Here is a 25,122-nt window from a genome sequence, read left to right on the forward strand (position 1 = left end):
AAAAAATGAGATTCCAGAAACGTGAGTGAAACTCATCTCATTGTGTTTCTTAAACAAAAAACTGGTTCAATCTGTTATTCATATGTGGAGAATTTTGCAGGTAAAATTATCAAGAACATTTCAAGTAGAATGGAAGACACTGATAATTCATCTTCAGATCACAAGAAGACCTCGTTTGGATCTGGTTTGAGGAGAAGTTGCTTATCTTTTGCAGCTTCTGTACAAGAAGGCTTTCGCTATGTAAAAGCCTTTTTTGTGGGTCAGGTTGGAAATCCAAACATGCCCTTTATTTTTTCTGTATTGAAATAGTTTTGTCTGATGCAAGAGTTGGTTTTTTGAAAAGCAGGTAAAGACAATTACTGCAAGTAATGAGCAAGAGGCAAGTGAAGCTGAACTTAAGGCTACCAAGATGCAGGTTGATGCCACGGATGCTGCTGAAGATATCAAGAACAGACTCAGAAAATCTCAGTAATTTTTTCTTTTTCACAAGTTACTACCAAACTTGTGCTTTTATCTACAAGGGAAAAGTGTACTTGGTTTGATCTGTTTTTGAAATAGCTGAATTTTCCATGTAAGATTAATTGTGGATTATTTATCATAAAACAAGATTTAACTCATACTAAATTGGCAAATAAGAAGAAAGCAGAACAAACTTGTCTGCAACTTGTAATTAAGTCCAATGATGAACATCTTCAAATACCACATATCCAAAACAAACAAGGTGACATAAAAAGTAGGAGCATATAACTTCATATTCTTTTATGGAGAAGAAGGATTAGGACCTTCTAGGCGTATATAGTCATACATTATTCCCTGAAAGGTTGCCAAGGGACCAGTAGCCACAGTCTGAGTTAAGAACACAGTGTTGACACCTTTTTCTAGCAGAAAACCAGGCACATCAATGTTGAATAGCCAATAGAGTCCATGAATTCCATGTCTAGCTATTGCAAAGTCCTTCCCAAACACCCCTGTAGTCAACAGAGGAGGATCTTGTTTTGGATCATTCACTCTAACCTGAATATCCAATCCAAAACATCATGGGATGAGACAAAAAAGTGAAAACAGGATAATAAATTGTTGAGGAAATATAGGTTTTTTATGAGGTTCTGAACCTGTAATTCTGACACATTTGCACTTGCAAGGGCCAATCGCAACTTGTAGATTTTACTTGCCTCTGTATCATCGAGGTTGAACTTAATTTGCCATGTAGTTCCTTGGTAACTGCCATCTTCTTTCTTCCTGTGTTTTTTTGAACTAATGTAAGGTTTCATGGGTGAAATAAGTGTTTGGTAGAGTTTCATCTTAATAGTTTGCATTAATTAAGTTTTTTTCATGGATCAAAAAGGTGTTTGTAAGGAAGAAAAAAATCATGTGTTTATAAAGCGAAATTTAAAATTTTGATTAGAGATTGATTCAAAAGAATGTTTGTTTTAAGGTGCAACACTGTATTTTTAAGAACTACATTTTCAGGAAATAGTATATTTTAAAATAGTTTTTATGAACATGTTTGGTTGAGATTTAATAATTAAAAAAGTATTTGATAAAAAATTGGAAAAAAACATATTTGATGTATCTAAAAATATTAACATGAACATATATGATTGAGATTTAGTAATTCCAAAAAACTAGTTAAAAATTGAAGAAAAATATAGGAAAAGGCAGTTTGAAAAATGAAAATGGGAAGAATTAGTTTATCCTTAACTTTTATTTCCATCGTAATATAATATAAGATACCATTTTTTATCATGGAAATGCAATTGAAGATTTTATTTTCTTGAAAATTCTTAATTCTTAGAAATGTTTAAAAATGTCTTTGAAATAGCAAACATCAATATATGTACATATATAATATTTACAATCTATTTTCTTGTGTGAATTCTTTACAACGCTTTGAAACAAACATTCCATAGTACTTTGTTTTGTTGACTACTGAGAGACATATTGAACTTTTAATTGTTTTTGTTTTCTAGAATGAACATAGGATGAAGGTAATAAAGAATTGCATTTATTTTAGATTTGTGTTTTAAAAAAAGTTGTTGTTGTAACACAGCAACGTACCTTGTGACCTGTGCAAAAAACCAATCTTTTGTATAGTCACTTACACCCACTGTGTAAATTAAATCTTGAGTTGGGTATAATTCTGCATACCTTTCCCACAACCCATATTGCCTATACCTGTGAAGAGTGAAGAGAATTTAAGAAAAGAGGTAAAAATGTTGAATGAATTGTTATTTGTGTAAATAGGAGCTGACTTGTCTAGATGATGGAGAAAAAGCTTGTTGATGTAGTTGGGATTGGGATCAGGTACATAGAATTCAGCAGCAGAACGATCTGGAATGCCTATCTCCCATAGTGTTGGTCCATCTCTTGGAGCCTCGTAAATCACCTCTCCAACTTCAATTTTACAACCTGGATATTCTACTACTTTAATCATACTTCTTCATCATATAAAAACAAACTCAGTTCAGATGATTTTTCTTTTCATTTATGAAGTCTTCTAAGATGAAATCTGTCTTCACTTATATAATGACTTATAAGAAGAGTGTCTTCATTTATATAAAGACTTATAAGAAGAGTGAAACTTAGAAGATGAAGACTTCTAAGATGAAATCTGTCTTCACTTATATAATGACTTATAAAAAGAGTGTCTTCACTTATATAATGACTTATAAGAAGAGTGAAACTTATATACTGACTTATAAGATGATGTTTGTCTTCACTTATATACTGACTTGTAAGATCTTCACTTATGTAATGACTTGTAAGATGAAACTTTTTTTAAGATTAAGTTTTTCTTCATTTATATATTAATATATTGACTTGTAAGATGATGAAGTTTTTCTTAATTGATGTACTCAATTGTAAGATGAAGTTTATCTTCATTATGTATTCATTTATGTAATGGACTCTTAAGATAGAGATTTTCACTTAATATAATATTTGTTTTCACGAACTATTATAAGATCTTATTTTCAATTGATATTAAATATCCAACAATTTTTTTATTTAAACTTCTTTTTTTATTTAAACTTAATTAGTTAATTTGTTAACTTGTTAACTCACTTACAAGATAAGTTTATCTCTACTAGTATATTACTACAAATAGTATATTACTACAAGCTCATCTTATATGTGATTAAGGTGACATTTCAAACAACATTTTTCATGTACTTTCACATATCCTTATCTTATAAAGTGAATATTTTTTTTTATTTTTTTATTTTCGAATTATGATGTACATTAAATTAAATATACCAACATTGAGTGGTGGCATTCTGGTTAAACACATTATTTGATTTATATAAACTCTCAGCTTCTAAATTTGGTTAAGGTTAGTGAAGATGCCAATTGTGGAATTCTTGGAATCTATTTAAAAATACTATACCATGATGTAAAAGATTTATGACTCTTTCTATTTAGATAATGTTGATTCTTTTTTAGTTTCCATTATATGAACCAGTATATGAGAATAAATTCATAAGAATTAGAGACACTAAACAGAGAACAGAACCTGGTGTTATGGTGAGGAGAACATTGCTCCAATAGTCTCCAATGAAACCTGGAACCCATGCATAGAGATTGTAATCCCCACTGCGTACGTTGTTGATTGAGAAGTACCCTTTCTCGTTTGCTTTGCTCCAAAATTGGTATCCCTGACCAAACAAAACGCCCTTCAAAGATAAGATTGCTTAGCACAAACTATATCTTCAACTGTTTGATTATTTGGCTCACAGAAAAAGAAAATCAAACTCAAATCTAGGGTTATTTAAGAGATTCTTTTCACCAAACTAGGACAATTTCATGGTTAATTAATAAAATAAGTAAAATTACAAAAATTATCAAAATGGATAAAAGTTGAGATGAAATCATTATGAAAAAGTTATGATTATAATAAAATCATATTAATGTGACACAATTTATCTATTTCGAATTAATCTATAAAATTATTGGTAAAACCTTGCATTCTCTTTGCCAGGATCCAGTTTCTCCTGGTGGTGCCAGTCCTATATAAGCGCCTTCTGCTATTATCTTCTCATCACTTAAAAACCTGATAAAAAATTGTCAGAGTATTGAAACCCTTTGTCTAAATTTAAATAGGTGTTTCTTATAAAAACATTTAAAAAACTATAAAAATTCCCTTAATCTTCAAAGCTAATTTTTAACCTGCACAAATTATAAGTTAAATGTTAATTTAATTCATAATTTCTTTTACCTGTCTTTGACTAGTAATGTGCCGCAGACACTGCCCCGTTGGCTAGACTTCTGAAAATCTTCGGAGGCTGGAAAATCATAGGGCCAACTTTGAACCTCTGCGTTCGTCTAAAACCCAGTTTTGGTGGTGAGGGACAGAATCGTATAGTGTTAATTCATTTACATTTTTTTTCATTTTCATGTTTTAAGAAACTTAACTTTTATTAAAAAAATAATAATTATCAAATCATACTAATTATTATATATTATTAATTTAATAATGATAGGATCCTATCTAATTAAATTGTAATTTGGAAATAAAACTTGTTCCACTAATATAGATTTACTATACATGAGGTAAATACACTCACTGAGAATATTCTTTCTTCTTTTCATCTTCTTACAATTTTTTTATAACTTTTTTCGTACAAAGTGTTTCCTACAAATTTTCTTATAGATTGTATAAAGTTCTGTAAAATATTTTGTGAGAATAGTGTCACGTTCTAATAGCAATTGTTGTGTAGTTTTCCTACATGAAAGAAAAAGTGTAGAAGTTTAAGAAGTTGATAATGAGAGTGAAAAGACCTTGTATTTAGCATCTTCCCATAGCAGAAGCGGGTCATCACCCTCTAATAAAGTGTTAAGATAAACAAAAGTCGGTCCAAAAACTTTCTTCCATGGCTCGTTTGGTTGGAGTTTCAGAACTATATCTTCTCCTGCGTAATGAGCACTCAGAAACATCTGACACATGCATCAAACAATATTATGTTATTTTTTATTTACCACATCAATACCGATAAATCTAACAATGTTTCACTGGAAAACATAGCCCTCATTAACAACTAGGCAATTGATGCTGTACTCGATCCAATCAACTTCTGAATTTTCAAAATTGACTTTAGAATTGAAAATCTAGAATGAGTTTTTTTTCTGCAAATAAAATTGGAAAATCAAAATCACATTCTAGAAAATCAATTTTCTAATATAAAATATATTCTAAAAAAAATTTGGAAAAAAATATATAGAAATTCTGGAAAAGATATTTTCTAATCCTGAAAAGTGTGATGGAAATCTAAATCCTGTATTATGGAATATCAAATTCAAAATGTATTTTTAACCGCACCCCTACTTATTCAAAAAATAAGAAAGATATTTTTATCATTTTACACAAGACAATGGGTGCAGGTTTAAAAACATGGGTGCAAGAAGCAATTGCCTAACAACTAACCTTAATTAAATGATGAAGGTAGATTCTTACTGCACCATACCAATTTGAATCTACATCCTATCATCTTTTAAATTTTTCAAAATTACTCTTTATTTCAGATTAGAAAATCTGGGATTCAAAAAATACAATTCGAAAATTACAATTTTATTCTGAAAATGTAAATATGAAATGCAAAAAATACATTTGGAAAAAGAAAATTTAAAACACAAAATTTGAAAATGAATCCCAGTAAAAAATTTCCAAAATTCAGAAATGTATTCTGAAAATCCAAATCAGAAATATATTTTAGAAAAGAGATTTTATCTATATCTCCTTTTATTTAAGGTCATTTTCATTATTTTGCAGAAACATTTTCTTCATTCCACTTATAAATTGGGTGCAGCTCAAATTGATTTGGTGGAGAAGAATTTGGCAATGATGAAACATATATTCTTCTCTCACCTCCATAAAATTTGTATTTCCAAAAATACCCCTCTCTTACTTTCATAAATTTTTGTATTTTCAAAAATATCCCTCTGTACAAAGACTTTTTTCAAATTTGTAATTAGCTTCTGGATTACATAATCCGGAAGCTCTTTTTCAGATGCATGATTAGTTTCCGGATTATATAATCTGGAAGTATTTTTTCAAATACGTGTCCGGATTACATAATCCGAAAGCTACTCTATAGGGTGGCACAAAAAAGATAAAAAGATATTTTCACATTTTGTATGAAGTGACAGAAGAATCTATGGAAGTGCAGAAAGAAACAATCTGAAATGTATAATTGAGTTGAAAAAGAAAAAACTTACAGCTAGGCTTATTGGGCCGACATGGGAAGTAAGATTCTGTTTTAGTGGACCACCGGATCGAAACTCATTGCTTGGTATGATTACCCAAAACCCTATAAATGGATCGGTTTGAGATTCAGAACTTATCCACCCGTGAACATTAAGATCTTTGTTCTCACTTGAGTATTGGTACTTGTCATCCACCTTAATCAATAAATAATCATTTTCATTAACCATCTATATTGTTATTAATTTCTCTATGTATTCTTTAAGATATTTTTTAATTACAAATCATTTTAACAATTCAAAATAGTCACTAATTTCAACTTTGAGCTATTATCCTCTTTCCCGAATGGTCCCTAAAGTAATTAAATAATGTTGGTAATTTTGAAGTATTACATTTGTATCGTCTTAGTATAAAATAATATATTTGAAGTATTGTATATCTATCATTTTAGTCTCTAAGATGAAGTATTTCAAGAAAATTTAAAGGTTAATCTGGAGATTTTTTTTTTTAGTATTTCAATAATTACTTAACATGATTTTTAATACTTCTAGAAAATTTTAAATGTTAGGAATGAGATTAATTTCCGAGTGAATGAACTAGAAAAAATGAAGCCACAAATAGGTAATTCAGGTGGTAGGAATATTGAGTAAATGTATAAGAAATTTAAAGTTCAAATTATCGATATTCAACACTAAGAAAAGAGAGATCAAAGTTGAATGCAGAATTCAAAGATATATAGGTGGATACTGTGCACACAGAAAATTATTAGTATAAAGGTTTAGAGTGTATTATTTTGCCGATTAATTAGTTATAAATGTTGGCATTTTTAATTGATTTTTTATTAAAAAAATTGTTTTGTTGAGTTTACAAAAATATTTATTATTTTTATTTAAGTATTTTGTTATTTTTTTTTAGTTAACTGTTATTTTTGTCTGTTTTATTATTTTTAACTTACTGATCAATTTGTTATTTTTTTTAATTAATTGGTTTACTCACTTATTTCCTTTTCAAAAGCACAAAGATATTAAAAAGAAAAGATATTTTTTTTATTGACAAATTAAAAGTAGAAGATAAAAGTAACAACAACCACATTATATGATAACAAAAAATCAATTAATAAGCTACTTAGACAAAGATGAAAAAATATTTTAAGTACTTAAAAAATAATATTTTTTAATAGAAAATCAATTAAAAATAAGACTTTATAAATTATAAAAAAAATGAAGTATTATTTGGTTATTTTATTGACAGTTACTTCCTATGTAGCACAAACACTTACACGACATGGACAGGGACACAGATACAAACATGGACACGAACACGAATATGGAGATACGTATAATCTCTAAAATGTAGGACATGAGACACATATCTATATATATTATATAATTATGAATTATATAAATTGATAATAAAAATTTATGTGCACAAGTATATTTCAATGTTTTGTTTGGAGCATAAAGATGTTTTTCAAGATTAATTCAAAATGATTTGTTCCTTATTTTTATAATCAAACTAAAAATTTATAGAATTAGTTTAAATTTTTTAAAAATTAATGTATTTCTGCTTTTTAAAATTGTGTTAGAACCGTGCTAGAATAGTCAGAAATCCAACAAATATTTTTTAGATTCGATACTTTATCAATACATGTCTTATGAGTGTTATACTAGTGACAATATAACAATATCAAATACGTATATCCGACATAGACACGTTATTTTAGAGAAATATTCGAGTCTCATAAGTTACCTCTCCTTTAAACTCTGGCTCCAAAGGATTAACTAGCAAAACTGCTTCCGGCGGAACAAGAACTTCTCCTCTTCCAGGTAATCTGTCGTCAGGGAGAGGCATAAATCTTTGTCTATTATCCGAAGCCACCATGTAATGAAACCTACACAAATATCATTTCTCAAAATCATAATCATTCACAAACAACACAATATTAATCCAAGTATGAGATTAGTGCTAATAAAGGTTAATTAGCACTTACTTGTCTTTACTAAGCTTGTAAACAGTCCTTATTTGAGGTATGTTGAAAGCAGGCCACTCCTGTAGGTGTTCAAAGATGGTGTATGAGTAGAATCCTGAGGAGTTACAAAGCATCACATACCTGCACATCTCATTAATTAATAAGATTATTTACTTAATTATTAATTAATATTAATTAATCAATCCTAAATTTGTAACCTACCTCTTATCAATATTAAGAGGTGCTCTCTCTCCCTCCAGAGATGGTTCCCACTTACTTGTGAATGAGATTTCAACCTCTTCTTCATTTTCCATTATAACTCTGAAACTTTCTCCCACAATCCTGCACACCATTAATTGAAAACTACCCTCATCATTATTATTTACACATATGAAATATTTCTAACTAACAACAATATAATCTTAATTTGAAATCCTCAAGGATTTAAAATAGGGATGTCAACCAACCTGACCCTCAAGCCTACCATCATTTATTAAATCTCTCAATTTGTATTAATCTGATTTGTCTAATTCGTCAATACAACGGATAAGTAAGGTGGGGCGAGTTAGACTATCAATCTGTCTTTCTTTTATTTTTATTTTTATTTTTAGTACTTCTAAAGGGAATCTCTTTTTTTAAAATTAGAATTGATGGTGATCAATATTTTATATAAAACTTTATTTACATTAATTTTTTAATACATTATTTAATTTATTGAAGTACTATTGATATTTCCTTTATCAGATATTAAATCTTCTTTAATTAGAATATTAAAATTTTATTTATTTTTACTTAATTTTTATTCTAAAAAATATATCAATTATTACCACTAAATAAATAGATTTAAAATAAAAAATTATTAAAAATATTGATTTTTTTTTAAGAGTGAAAGTCCAACTCATAAATCTATCATATGACAAAACAGGTTACCAATTTCACAAATTAGCAATATGACAAAACAGATTACTAATTTCACAAATTAGCATACCCTATACCTCTTTTGGTGGACCAGTGACTTATTGAACAAAGCACATGTCGTCTCTAATTTAAAATACTTATAATTAATCTTTATATAAATAACATTTTTTAAATATAATGTTTTCACCAAAAGAAAAAAGGCTAGACAAGTAAATCAAAAGCCTTGATTTTCTCTGAACTCCTTTTCCTTTTACAAAACAATCATCAGATGGAAAATTCAACGGGGAAAGAACAGTAATTAACAGAAAATCTAACATACAATGTTAGATTCACTAGATCCTTACACATAACTTGGTTTGAAGCAATAAATAAATACATGATAATTCTTTTTAAAATCCAAATTTCAAGAGAAAATTATAACAAGATCACGTACCTTTGGAATGTCCCAGTTGTTCCTGTACTTCCAGCTACACTCCAAACAACGTCCCAGTACCTATGAATTCATCATTCAAATAAAAATAACCATAAAAGTTGCATGAACAGTGAGAAAAAGTTGTGAAGCACACACATCAAACGTGAATGCGAGTGTGCAGATTCATACCCTCTATCTCCACTTTTGTTACGAGTTTCAAGCAGATTATCAATGCCATTATACTGAATTCTAGTAACAAATCCACCAGGGTTGGATAAATACACCTGCACTATGCCATTGTCCATAACCACCTGCAATAATCTCAGAATATTTTTCATTTGTTATGCAATGCTTCATTCGAGCAGAAAAGTAAGAAAACAATTAATGTCTCACTTGATCGTCTTCCATATACAATTTCACTGCAGCTGGTGAGGCCATGGTGATGATCTTCCCAGTTGGTGCAGAGTTTTAGCTGATATGCAAGTTCTTGATGATGGTGAGTTTGGTCAGGTTTTGCTTCAGCTATAGGGCAAGCATTTTCTTCTGTCTACTTTTATTTGTTCGGTTTCATGGTTTGTCGTATACGTAAAACACTCAACAAACATCACACTAGACATGTTCGATGTCACGAGATTCCATACTCAAGAGAAAATTCGTATCTTCGGAATTTGTGTGATACACAAGTAAAATGTGTGTTACTTGCAAAATTTGTAATCTTCCGTGTCCCAGTTACATTTCAAATAATATGAATAGAAAAATACTTCTTTAACGTTCTTTAAAAGTTATACCACTTAGCAACTTACTTTAATAATATAATAATGGATATTAAAATTTTAAATTAAAAAATAAAATAAACATTGTTAGAATATTATTATTCAGAGTTGTCAAGTAAGTATTTTTTTTTATTTGGTGGTGTTAAAGTATCACCATCCTATAAATATTGGGTATCTCAATTTTACGGTTTTTTTATCAAGATGGGGTTATTTTTTTTTGTTTTTACTAAAATGAGGTCCGTTTAAAAAAAATTACAAATTTAGGCAAATCGTGCCAATTCGACACGACTTCATATGCAAAATTATTATATTTGGAAAATAAATAGAGAATTATTATTGTGAATTTGCAAAATAAATAGCTTGAGAAGTAATGATTTTACAGAACACGTAATGATGAGAAAAAATTAATTTTTAACATTACATAAGTTACTACCCAATATATAAACAATAAAATTAAAAATAAAATAAAAAATTATGACGTGGCAGAAGTCGTGCCAACTTGGCACAACTTCAGTATGACAGGGCAGAAGTTGTACCAAGTTGGCACGACTTTAGTATGACATGGCAGAAGTCGTGCCTAATTGGGACGACTTCATATGAAGTCGTCCCAATTAGGCACGATTTGCATAAATTTGTAATTTTTTTTAAACGGACCCCATTTTGGTTAAAAAAAAAAAAACCCATCATGGTCAAAAAACCCAATTTTACACTACTATAAGAAAATTATTAAAAAATAATAATTTTATAAATAAAAAATAATTAGTTACTATTAATTAAATTAAATATTATTTTAAAATTTAAAATATTATTAATATATTAAATAGTTTTTATTATTAATAAATAATTTTTAAATTGATATTTAATTACTTAATAAAGTTTTAATTATCAACTAATTTTAAATATTAACAATTTATTTCGATTTTTAAAATAATATTTAATTTAATTAATATAATATATTTTTTTAAAAGTAACTTTTATTTAATAATTTTTTTTCATAGAAAAGTTTAAGTAAATACTTCTTGCAACTCTCAATTTCAAACTATAATATGTAACCCAGGCTACCCAATGATCACACCCACCATAACATGTGACTACAATTTTATAACGTTCATCTTAAATACAATTTTGATATTTTTTTATTAACTTTCTATTTTTTATTTATTTTAAAATAAAAATATTTGGTGTTCTACTTTGGCATATATTTAATTTATTTCGTTTATTTTTTATTTAGGAGTGGAAAATTAGTTTAGTTGTTTCTAAATTATAATAATTACTTTATTTGTTTCTATTTCTTTTATGAATTGCTTTGGTTTTTTGTATTTTTTTTTAATGTTAGTCCCAAATTTTGATGATATTTAATTTAAAACTTTAAAATATAAGCATAAGATTTATGCATATGTAACTATAACACATGACTAAGATATCTTAACACATGACTAAGATATCTTTTAACAACATAATCTTTACAAAAATTATAGATAACAAGTCATTCCACTAAAAAGCTAACAAACGATATATACATTATTTATACATTCTTGATATGTAATATCTAGAATTAATATTGTTAGAAATGTTAAATAATATAATTAAATTAAAGCTCGTAAAGTTATTTATTTGTAAATAATTATTTTTTATTAGTTTTCATTCTCGTAGTTTTTAATCTTATTTGAAACAGTCTTTTCTGAAAGCTAAAAGTGACTTAATGTTAAATAATATTTATATTCTTTATTTTAGAGGGAAGTAAAAGAGATAACCGAAAGTGACTTTGTTTACTTACATAAAAACATGTGAAAATAATAATACTTGTAATTTTCATATTATACTAATACAATTAAGTCATGTATTTAATAAATCATCTACACCAATTATGGAGACCCTCTTTATGAGATACATATAAAAGGTAATTTAGATATATATGCATGAATTGGTCTTGAACCTAACATTAATGGAGAATGCCAACTTTTTTATCAAGGTATCCATCCCCAATTGAGCAAGATCTTCCTAACTCAGTAATGCTCATGTGTGGATATGACATGTTGGTTTCCCAAAGTACTATATAATACCCACATAAACTATATATAATTGCACAAACACATTGAGGGCATTCTAGGTGCTTAATGGTAGTCATTAATCTATCTAAATGACCATGAGGAAAAAATATCCTTGGCTGCATTGCTCATTCGAGACATTCTTCAAAGAAATTGGAACCATTATGTTAAATAAGATAGATTACTTATTTGTCAAAGTAGTAGTTTAGTAGTAGTTGTACTATGTGTCTTTAGTTCAAATAAAAAGTTAAATTTATAATCTTCTTCGCTTATTGGGTCTCAGAACTCATGTCACCTATTGGTCTTTGTGTGATTCTCATTTACTTCTCATGACATTTGGGAGGAGATAGTGGATGAGTGTCATCCTAAATAATCTTCTAGAAGTTATTGTTTCAACATCTAATAAAAAATACTAGATTCCATGCCACATCACATAAGTTTTTATTGCAATACTTACTAATTGAAAAGGATATAAGCACTTTTTTTTTTTTCACATGAATCTCACCCTTTTCACTTAACCGTTATACGACTAGTGCAAAATAGACTTTTAAATAGTGATTCTCATCCAAAATGTAATAGTTAGATTCAAATGAGTTTGCTTGCCTATTATACTAAAATGTAAAAGTAGTGAAAAAAATTTAATTTCATACATCTTGACCATAAAATAATTATTATATATATTAAAATAAGCCTAATCTTAGAAAAGATGAATTGTAGATACCTTGTTATGCTCCTTTCAATTAAAATATTTGTGTCAGCTACAACTCTAATTAAAACAAAGACATATGTTAGTTCAAATACAATTATGCTTGCAATATAATCACTACAAAAAATATGCTTATTAGAATGAGCCAAAAAGGGACACTAGCTATAATAAACGAATCCAAAAGTGTAATTATCGTGGGCTTAACGTTTATTGAAATTTGAAAGTTAATATGCTTCACGTAAAAATAGTGGCGGGTGCGTGAGACACAAGTGGTGTGTTTTTTGAGTAGGTCTAGTCTACATGCTACCCACACAAAATTATATTTTATATTGTTTATTTAAAGAAGCGAGGACTTAGCCTACATGTTGCCCACATAATTTTTTAAGAAGCGTGGACTTAGCCTACATGTTGCCCACATAAAATTATATTTTATATTGTTTATTTAAATAAATGTGGGCTTAACCTACACATTGGGCATAAATATTTTAAACAAGCGTGAGTTTAACATACATGTTGCCCACACAAAATTATATTTTATATTGTTTATTTAAAGAAAGCGTGTGCTTAGTCTGCATGAAAGTCACACAATTTTTAAACAAGCGTGGGCTTAGCCTACATGTTGCCCACACAAAAATATATTTATATTGTTTATTTAAATAAACGAGAGTTTAACCTACACATTGGCCACACAATTTTTAAACTTGTTTATTTTAAAAAAGCGTGGGCTTAGCCTACCTGATGGCCACACAATTTTTAAACAAACGTGAAGTTAGCCTACATGTTATCCATACAAAATTATATTTTATATTGTTTATTTAAAGAAGTGTGGGCTTAACCGTTGATAAGTGGACAATGAAATTAAAAAAAACATTTTTTTATCTGTTTAGCAAACACTATACATAAGAAATAAAGTGCTTAATTTACTTAATTTACATTACTGAACTCGCTTGACTTGGCTTTGTGTGATGACATTACTTTACTTGTTTTAATATGGCACAGATTGATGAATAATAGTTCCAGTTTATCTATAATTTAAAATTTTCTTCAATGATTTTCCCCAACTAAGCCATGCAAGTAACATAAACCAGTAACAAGTAAATGTAGAAGCCATAAGCCTTTTCAAAAAATATAATTCCTTTAGAGTCTAAATCCATAAGGTAACTCAAACTATAGATGCACTTGCTGCAACACATTTTTACATTAAAAGTAATTAAGAATACCAACCTATTTCCTCAAGTATTACAATGTAGACAGATGGTGAAGTAACAAAAAGGTAAATCAATAAAACAATGAAAAGAAATCCCAAAAGTGAAAGTAACCCTGAGATTGTGATTAAATGCATGCTCTTGCATATAATATATTATGTAGATATTTACCTTGTTACCCTGATTTCTTGGTCCAATTTAAAAAAAAAACCACATTCCTTCCTTTTTTCAATTACTTTTTGCAATGCACCTTGTTGAATTAAGGGTGTAAATACTGCATATTGACTGTACGGTAAATATAGAATGATTGGATAATAAAGTTAGGAAATTGGGATTAGGAATTTATTTTGTAGATTTGCTCCAGATCTAAAATGTTTATATTTGGATATTTATTTATTTGAGGACATTTAGTGCATATTTTTTTCATTTGGTATAAGAGTTCTAATCCTTGTCTTTATTTTTACCATTTATGACCTTCAAGAGGATGCAACATTAATTGATGTACTTATTGTAATAACTTTTATTGTTTTTTCTCTTCTTTGTAAAATCACCTATTACACAACCAGTTGGTGATTTGCATATCCATAATGTCTAATCCAAAATCAACAGAGAAAGAATTCAATATTAAAAAGACTGAAAAACCTACTATGAACACTTGAGAAATATTAAAAAATATTTCCCTCACTTCAAGAAGATCCCAAATGGCCTTATTCCTAGAATATTTGGGTTTGCAACTTTTGGTTATATCCACAATCCAAATAGAGACAAACTTGATCCCCAGGTTGCTAGATTTCTTGGTTATTCAACAACTCAAAACGGTTACAAGTGTTATAGCCTTTCATCTAAAAAATTGTATATCTCCATTGATGTCACCTTCTTTGAAACTAAATTTTTTTTCTCCAAGGCTGGCTCCTAAGAAGTTCTTTTATAAAATTGCGATAACCACCTTGAACCCTTTGTTTTGTCATATGCTCCAACTAAAGCCTCCAAGAATAAACTTACAGTTAAGATAATTAATTTTGAGGCAAAATTAGAAATTGAAACTAATAATATCATCGATGCTACTGAAGTACAATAAGAAAATACTAGAATAGTTAAAGATTCAGCCATAAGAGTTAATACCTACAATTTTCCAAGATTCAACAATGTCTTAAGAAGGAAGAGCATTCAAGAAATTTGGCAAGTCCATGAATCCAATCCAAGTTCTGAACCTAAAACTACAGATAAAGTTAAACCAGAAACTGAGAACACTCTCAACTCTCCAAATGACCTTGATCTTACCAATAATTGTTCCCGTCGATTGACCTAAAGTGCCTTGTGCGTCTACAACAATTGTGCGTCCAAGAATCCCTCCTATTCTCACGGTGCTTTCCTCCTTATGGATCACCTGAAACAAAGAGACAACAGGCGCCCTCGCGGTCGTTTGCACTCCGACGCTCAAATCAAACACCGAGCAAAGAAACACCAAAAACTCTCAAATCGGAGAGCTCTGTGTGTTACTGACACTCGAAATGCGTACCTTGTTAAGTTCGTTATTACCATTTATATACTTGAGAGTCTTCGCTACTTCTGTTTAACTATAACTATGTCCACGGTAGGTGTCCCTTAGCGCCGCTGTCACCTTCCCTTAAGGTAACTTAGCACTTAAGACGTCCTTACTGGAGTGCAACCTCTGACGAGATGACCACTTGGGTACCAACTCATGCACCCAATCTCTGGGATCATCCGTCCTAGAAGTTCCCTAACTGTCCACGTGCATGCATGCAGATCACCCCTGGAAACGTGACCTTCGCGAGTCGTCTCTTTCCCATTGGCTCTTTAACTGTGTTATATCCTAACCGCATCACTCACATCCCATGCACAAATCCCTCGTGGTCTAGGCTTCTCCCTTACAGATAACTGGAACGTGGCTTAGAAATCGCCTCTTTCAGCTTATCTTTACTGTTCGGGTCATCGAGGTCCGAGGCCTCCTCGCCCTTCACTCCCGATGCCGAGCACACCTCGGCCACCCTGCCTTGCGTGCTTCGCGGGACCCTAGCCCATCCTCCTCGTGGGACCCAACCTCCAGAGCATTACCATAACTGTGGTCAACGTCGACGTCCAAGGACTGGTCGGTACAATAACTATCAAAAAAAGGTATTAGAATCTGCACAAAACAATCTCTCTATCCTTTATCAAATTATGTTTCCTTGGATATATTAAGCATAAACACAAATGCTTGAATGATCACAACATCTTATCCTTTTGAATAATGGGATCACTATATTTTCTACCAATTAGCCTCTTAGCATCTGCATAAGTTAAAACAAGTCATGCTGATTTATTTCTTCTCCTAAAATTCTACAATGTATAAATGCAGATGTTCAAAATGACTGATAAAAAAGAAGAAAATATACCAAAGACAATGGTCTTTGGGTTGAAAGTAGCCTGATGTTTAGCAGCACCACCAATTAACCTATAGCAACATGTGAAAATAACAAAAGAAGGAGTGATGGTACTGCCTTGATCATTGTGGGTGATCTCCACTCGACGGTGCTGCTCAATCCATACTGCAACACACGAGTAAGTTGTACCAAGTTCGATTCCCACTACACCTCCCTCGTATTTTTTGGTATTCTTTCAATAAATGAAGTAATATATAAAAAGGTTTAGAGTCAGGATCAGAAAGAAGTATATACTACAAACACAAACACACTAAAAAAAACTAGTTACTGGTTATTACGATAAATTCTTTTACTTCTTTATAGGTTAAATATTATATTTAAATTAAATTACTTTTTAATTACTTAATTTAAGTGATTATCTTACTCTAATATTTTCTTGCACTTTTTTAATCTCATTTTATTATACCATTAGTCCTTAGAAAGAACAAAAAGTAGGTTATTTTGAATTGAAAAAAGAAAACAGTTTTTAAGTTTAAAGAAACCAAAGTAAATTTGATCCAAATTTAAGTGATAAAATATATTTAAGTCAATAACTTGTGTAAGGTAGGATTCAAATGAACTAAGGACTTATGATGTTCCTATCTCGGCATTTTGGTTGAACGTAATCCATCAACCCTACATTTAAAAATAAAGGAAAAACAAAAGTACTTCAAAGTCATATATACTCTTTGGATCTCTGCATTTTCAGCAAATATGTAATTCATAGTTTAGTTTGCTTCTATAGATAATCCTTTTTTTCTTGATTTAAACCAAACATATACAATAATTTAAGTGTCATGCTATATTTTTCATTTCCATTTGATGAATTATGTACAACCAAATATGAATTTTTTCCTGATTCCCTTTTGCTCCAAGACATCTAATAGATATTCAATGAGAGAAGAAAAATATTATACATTTTAATGAAATTGTATAGAACAATGAAAGTTACTGTTTCATCCAAGTCAAAGTCCCCACTCTTCTACCCTGTGCTGTTGTTTATCCTTTTGCCTTTTCTAAATGACTAATTATTCTAACTAAGTATTGATATTCTAATATAGCTAATCTTGAATAACTTTTGGGGATATATAATCTAAATCATTTTATTAAGCACAGTTTACTTCAGGAGCAAGTAGTATATCTTAGAAAGCTGCAGTTGTTGCATTAGGATTAGGCTATGCAGACAGAGAAGTTGTTTCTACCATATGGTGAAAGCTATCATAAATTCAAACTATTGGAATTATTGTGAAACAGATTCTCTAACATCTCATTGTCTCAAAGGAGTAAAAAATATCTTATAAAAGATTTACCTAGCGGTGGAACTCCACAAAATTGTCTTAACCTCAAACTCTCACAATAGAACTTCTCAAGCTCCCTCAAACCACTAAAATGAAGAACACAATGTTAAGAATTATTCTGGAATTGTTAGGGATAAACCTTCAAAAATAAAATTACACAAAACACACCTCCACCAATATATCACAGAAAGAAAGAAATCGAGATGGGGGTAAAACTTAGGGTTGGGTCTTCAACTCGCAGAGACTGAAAAAAAAGAAAGAAATTCATCATAGGAATGGAGATGGAGACTCAAACTTCAACTCGCAAAGATTGAAAGAGGAAGGAAATGTGAAATTCACGATCATAGTCCCCGGTTTCACGGTCGCACGTTCTCACAATCATGTTCTCACGGTCGCACGCTCTCAACTACTCCATCGTTGCTGAGTACGAAGGTTCTCACATACTCCATTGTTACTGAGTACGAAGGTTCTCACAGACTGCTCAATGGCTCTGCTCAAACTCGCACTCAAAAAGTTTCCATGCATGCATTGCTCCACGACCTTGCTGAAGCTTTGAAAAGTTTTTACTCTTTTCTCCACGTACCCAAACTGAGCAGTTTTCAAATAAATAAAAATTAATTATCTGTGTAGGCTTAACCTTCACAATTTTATTATTTATTTAAATTTAATTTCAAAATGGATAGCGTGGACATAACCTTAAAATTTTTATTATTATTTATATTTTTAGTAGTGAAATTTTATCCTTGTAATAAACTACTTATTTCTTGGTTGAGTTTTTTTGGAGCAAACAAAACCACAACACTATGTAGTCTCTAGGGATAATTGCAATCAACTACCAATGAGACCTGTGGTGAATGAAAAACAGTTAGTTATATAATTACCCTAATTTAAAAAAATGAAAGTTATAACACTAACCCTTCAATGTATAAAGCCATGTAAATATGCATTTGGGAGTCACTCATCCATGTTTTCATGTATTGTTGGATTTGAACCTTTTTGTTCCTAGATTTCTGGATGGATTAAGGCTTTCAACCATATATTTCTAATTTGTCTTGGTACACACTCAATTTGTCCATGTACCTAACACAATGAATAAATTAATTGTATGTTTATGTTTCAACACTTTATGTTTTGTTGGGATTCAGTCTCTCTAGTTTTTTTAATGGTTTTAATTATAAATGATGGTAGAACAATTTATTTGGACCAACTTTATTTTTGAATGCTAATTTTATGGCGTGTTGAACATTGATTTCTTTTCACAAAACTTGCGCACAAATTATGTTTGGTTTGACTACAAATTCAAGTTTTGAGGCATCTTTATGTAATTGTAGTGAATTTCATTCTTGAACCTATGTTTGGGAATGCTCTAAGAGAATGAATATTTGAGTGTTATTTAGGTTGTGTAGAGATCATTTTAGAGAGAGGTTATTATTGCCATGAAGTTTTTGCATGATTATTAAAAATAAAAAAACACACTTGTTAAGAAATGAGAGACATTTGTTTATTTTATTCATTTGAGTCATTTGTCGAATACCCAACCTTTATGTGCTGCAAACCTTTTGGGCCACAATGATTGACTCTTTCACCCCTTAGCCTAAAAGAAAAACAATCTTGTCTCACACCCAAGAAGAAGAGAACAAGAAGCATGTTTGCCAAAACAAGGCTATATGAGATGAGACTACGTTTGAGGGAGAATAGAAATATTTATGAGAATAAAGAGTAAATCAAATAAAAATATTGAAGTGTTGTTGTTGACAAACTCTAAAAAACTGTCTGAAAAAACAAGTAAAGCAAAGAAAAGATAAAGGGTTACATCAAAAGTGAGAAAGGTTGGGATAAATGAATAAATCTTAGGGATAAATTTGCAAGTTGGAAGTAAAGAATTCCAATGAGTTCGTTGTTAAGTGGTGTATTTGAATTCCAAAAAAAATCATGTTCCGTCTAACTTGACCAAGTTACAACCATCAAAAGACCTTTTTTAAACCATTGCATGTGATATGTATGAATGAGATGATGTGCAAAAGTGGTAACATGGTCATATAACTTGTTATTTGTGAGAATGTCACCTACAAACACATGTGTAAAGAGTGAAACACTAACATTGTTTGATATGTCATAATTTGTTGCTCTGTCAGGTCTCGTTCTAGGTCGAAGGATATGATGATAGCATTTCCTTCATCTAAATGAGTTTTTCTTAAAATTGAGTGAGAGTTGGCGGAAGCTTAATGGAAGAGACGTGTGAAGGAAGGCTCCATTGGAACTATGGATTCCTTGGAGTTTCCATGAAGAGTGTGGAGAGTGATTGGTTCGGCCATATCACTTGGAATAGGGGGAAGAAGAGACCAAAAGATGTTTATCCTAGAGAGGCTAGACAAGAGAGTGCTTAGACTTGCAATTTGGCAGCATAACACTCATATATTTGATCTACCAAAACATGAGTCAAGCACCCCAATTTATAGGTTAGAGGGTCAGCCAAGTTACAAACAAAAGAGTGGGAAAATTCAAAAGCAAAAGGTTTGATTTAGGCACCTAAATCAAGTCACAAGGCAAGCATGATCAAGGTGTGCTCCATGTGACTAATTAGGTCTAATGACTGACCTAGGATTTAATGTGGGATATAATTAAGCCCAATTATATCCTAAGTAGGTTTTAGAAACTTAACCCCAATCCTAATTTACTTAAATAAAAAATACAAGCAAAAATTCTACTATATTTTTAAGCAAGAAAATTTAAATCCTACTTTAGAATTTTCATTAGATCATGACACTTTTGAACATGTATAAGAGAGTGTCTTTGTCTTCAGTAACAAAGTCCCAATCTTTTTGTATTCTCCTTGCCATAGCTTTAGTGGTTGGTCCTGAGCTGAGGCCTCTGCCATCATATCACTTAACATAAGCACCATGACATGTTATCTTAGACTTTGGAAATGCAAGTTGAAATACTTTAAAACTTTGTGATGTGAAAATTGTGCTTAGAAATCATATGTTTCTTTCTTGTTATTTTAATTTTTTGGTACAAGTTGGCTTCAGGATCTTTGTTTGATTTCTTAGTCTTACTTTGCATGAGGACATGCAAAAGTACAAGTTCCGGGGAGTTTGATTATTGTGATAATAACTTGCTTTATCATGCTAATTTGACCTCTTGATTTGTCTTTTGTGTCATGTATTTTGTTTGTTTCAAGCTAAATTTATGACAAACACTTTTTATTTGGAAATAGAAGTGATTACCTTATGTGTCTTTTTGGTAGAGAAGTGAAAGTTTGAAGGAAACTAAAGGAAGTCATTTAAGGATCCCTCACCCAACGAACAACAATCTCGCCTAACGAACAATATTCTCACCCAACTAGAAGATTATTGTGCTTTCCCATCGAGGAAGACTCTAGCCCAACAAGAATGTTCTTTGTGCTCGCCCAGTAAGAGGAACATTCTCTTAGCGAAAAGAAAAAGTTACAACTATTTAAAAAATTTCTTCTCGTCTAGCAGATGGTTATGCTCGCCCAATAAGAAGTCACTTTTTTGGAATTGTTAAAAAGGTGAAATATGAATGAAAAAGAGCTTTTTTGGTGAAGAACGAAAGGAGGGACCTTTGAAAGAACAACTACAAGATGAAAAATCCCAAGACAACTTCCCACTTCAATCTTATTACTCTCTTTGTCATATTTTGTGATCCAAATGTGTAGGAGTAGCTAACTCCCCTTTTCATTGGGATTGGATGTAATGAATCTCATCTTTATGTATTTTTCTTATGTTCTACATTCATGTTTCATGTTGCATGGTTGATTATCTATTCTTTTTGTTGTATGTAAACATTGAAAAATGCTTTTCGAACTTGATTTTAAGATTAAACAATTTATAGATGTGATTCTATACATAATTTTATATCTCTTGGTCATTCTAAATACTTATCCTTAATGCAAGTCTTGTACAAAAAGAACTAAGGGACTAATACTTTTACATTAAAGTTTAGAACCTGTCTCTAAGGAATTAGGAATAGTTAGCTTGTGGTGTGAATGTTAGAGTTATGTTAAAGATAGATTGGTAAGAAGATACATTGAGTTGAGTTCATGAAATCCAACCTCGGTGAATCTTTGTCCTGATCAAGTAGTAGAAATTTAATTTGGTAGCTTTGAATGCATTAACTTCATAGTTATTACATTAATTTTGTATGAACCAATATCTTCAAGTTTGTAGTCCAAATTAGTAAGAATTCACATTGACTAAACACACACAAATCCCTTAAAAAATTATACTTAGACTTTCCATTTTACTACTTTACGATTTGGTATAATTGCCAAAATAATTAACTGTTAGAAGTACAAAAGAGTGAAGTAACATAAAACATATACACAAAGGCTATCGGTTTACCAAATGGTGTAATATATAATCATAAGACAATGTCTACGATTGTTAAATGATTGTACTAGTAGTTAGATGCCATTACATACATGTGCAGATGTAAGTTGTAAGATTTACATGCAATTTTTCATTGAAAATTTGAACCTCGTAACTTTGTCAATCTAAATCTTGTGGCCATATAGAAGTCTAAAGATTCTTTTTTTTTTCTTTCTCTAGCATACTCTATTGCATTAGAGCTAAGTGGACAATTTTAGTAGCCAACTTCATTTTGTTCTTTAGAATTCTTATTATATAACATCAAACTTCTTTCAAGTAAGTTAGAATTGACATACACCTATAACTCAATATTTTCATTGAAAATCTGATAATTATGGTTGAATATGTTCTCAACCTTATATTCATCTTTGAAATAAGTCGTTAACAAATTTCATCCTCACTCTTTTGCCCTATGGTACACGTAAAATTAGAAATTATTGTTTTCGCCTTTTTTGTCCAAAATAACAAATTATTCCCATGCTTGCTAAAGTTTTTCCTGTAAAGGCTTTGCACAAAATCTATGAGATACATTTAACATGATTTTCTTGAAAACTATAATTATCTCATGCATATAAAATATATATATATATAATTAATTAATCAATGCTACTGAGTAATTTAATAAGTATTGTGACAACAAAATTCTTGAATATTTTATGTATGAATATAATTATGTCCATAAAAAATAAAAAACAAATAAGTAAAACACTCCACGAATACATGTACCTTTTGAATATCACTAATAAAGTTGAGGTTGTTATTTACACAATCACCCAAATATTTATGAATCAACACTATAAATCTTTCCTCGTTTCTCTTATTCTCCACATCAACAATTATATAAGCAACCACATAGATGTGGTTGTTTGCATCACGTACAATATCAAATAACAATTATCTCCCAAAATATCCCTTCCAAAAACACTCATCTAACCCAAAAAATGGTCTACAACATGTCTTTATACCGTTTTTTTAACAAGCATCCAAACAAAAACATAATATTTCAAAGAGCCACGAATTTTCATATGATAATGCACTTTATTTAGGGCAAATCTTCTTGCACTTCCATAGATGAAGGGAAATGAAAATTTTACCATCTTCTTCATTGAGCACCTCTCTTCCACTTCTCAGTCGCAGCAAACCCCACCTCCAAATTCCACTACTGCAGCAACTCCCCACCTCCAACGCCACTGTCCTAGTTTCCTCCCGTCCAGTGCCACTGCCACAACACTTCCCAAGTCCAGTGTCACCACCGTACCAACCCTTCACTGTCTAAGAAAAAAAAAAATTGTATTCCAAATTGCACAATTCGAAATACATTTTTTTTATTCTTAATTACACAATATTTTGAATTTCACAATTCGATATTTTGAATTACACAATTCAAAATATAAAAATAATTTAGTATTCTGAATTGCACAATTTAGAATACAATTTTATTTTAGTATTTTAAATTGCATATTCCATAATACAAATTAATAGATTTAATGTATTTCAAATTGTAAAATTCAGAATATAATCGAATCCAGAATATAAATTTGTATTTTAAATTGTACAATTCAAAATGAAAATTTTATATTTTAAATTTTACAATTGTAAAATTTTCTAGATATTAGAATTAGGAATATAAAATTTGCATTCCCAATTATAAAATTTGGAATGAGAAATTTTTAAAATATGGGGTTGCTAGAAGAACTATGGATGTTGAGGAAGAATTTGCCCTTTATATAACATGCTGAACCATGATTATTAAAACTTTATTAGCATAGTCATATACAAGCCCGTATTGCTTATTGTAGCTATCATCTATTTTTTGTCTTTGCTTCTTTCGTTTCTCTAAATCCTTTTATTCTTCGACAAAAGCAAATAAATTCTCTTCTAAGGTAATAAAAAACCTTAGTACCAGTTAGAATAGGGGAATCTTTAACTGATATCTTATCAACAAACCACTTCTTAGTTGCTTGTTTGATTCTAATGTCGTTCCTGACAGTATAAAGCTTCAATCTTTTGCTATGCAATGAACAGAGAAAAAAAAAAGAATAAATTTTAAACAATGTCTCTCACAAATAGTTATCAACAACATTCAACGAAACCAACCATCCAATAAACATTTACATGGGAGAAAGACAAGAATGAATTCCACCAACCTTCAAAAGGAAACCAATTTGCATTCTTCCACAAAATAAATTTCTTCCAACAAATTTCTTTAAAATATTATTTTTCAACAATGATTCTCTCAAACGCGTCCATTTTTTTTTATATCAAATTGTCCAATCAATGAAATCAACCACTTTTAATTTTAAAATAATAAAATAATAAATTTATTTTTTTACTAAACAAACTAAAAAACCACATGTTACAACAGGAGAAAGATAACTACCAAATACCTGTCATATATGCAATCATTTTACTATTACTAACATCTTGCTAACATGTAAATGAATTAAATAATCAAGAACCCAATTGAGTCATATACAAACCTATAAAAAACGACTACTATTCATTTCACAAATAAGACTTATCCAACTTAAACACTAATAATGCAGTAATATAAAAGAAAGGTAAGTGACAAAACAAAGCAAGATATATTTTGAACATCAGATTATCATCTTCTGTAGTATATTTCTTTCTCTGACTATGTCAAAGGAGAGCCTCCGAATGTAAATGAACAGCCATTTTTTGCGTCCTTGTTATATAGTAGTCAGAGAGAACGAGAGATGATAATTGACCTTTTATCATGCTTTAACGATTGCGGTACAAAAAAAAACACATGGTCAAGAGTC

At 30.1% G+C, this 25,122-nt stretch overlaps 2 protein-coding genes across 2 annotated transcripts; one reads left to right on the forward strand and one right to left on the reverse strand.

The window, feature by feature from the left end:
- Positions 1-56: 56 nt before the first annotated feature.
- LOC137826546 (uncharacterized) lies at positions 57-2,384 on the forward strand. Its single transcript, XM_068632545.2, has 3 exons — positions 57-264; positions 347-468; positions 2,245-2,384. The coding sequence occupies exons 1-3, from the start codon at positions 130-132 to the stop codon at positions 2,249-2,251; spliced, it is 264 nt and encodes an 87-aa protein (XP_068488646.1). The 5' UTR covers positions 57-129; the 3' UTR covers positions 2,252-2,384.
- LOC137826545 (uncharacterized) lies at positions 633-10,082 on the reverse strand. The gene is made up of 15 exons (XM_068632543.1): positions 9,889-10,082; positions 9,685-9,806; positions 9,517-9,576; positions 8,388-8,507; positions 8,187-8,306; positions 7,946-8,087; positions 6,211-6,393; positions 4,777-4,932; positions 4,214-4,320; positions 3,958-4,048; positions 3,512-3,653; positions 2,253-2,409; positions 2,059-2,175; positions 1,113-1,239; positions 633-1,014 (listed from the first exon to the last, which is right to left on the reverse strand). Exons 1-15 carry the CDS (start codon positions 9,931-9,933, stop codon positions 760-762), a joined length of 1,944 nt encoding a protein of 647 aa, XP_068488644.1. The 5' UTR covers positions 9,934-10,082; the 3' UTR covers positions 633-759.
- Positions 10,083-25,122: the final 15,040 nt, after the last annotated feature.

This window comes from Phaseolus vulgaris, chromosome 8, assembly GCF_051622355.1.
Source record: "Phaseolus vulgaris cultivar YP4 chromosome 8, ASM5162235v1, whole genome shotgun sequence".
NCBI lineage: Eukaryota > Viridiplantae > Streptophyta > Magnoliopsida > Fabales > Fabaceae > Phaseolus > Phaseolus vulgaris.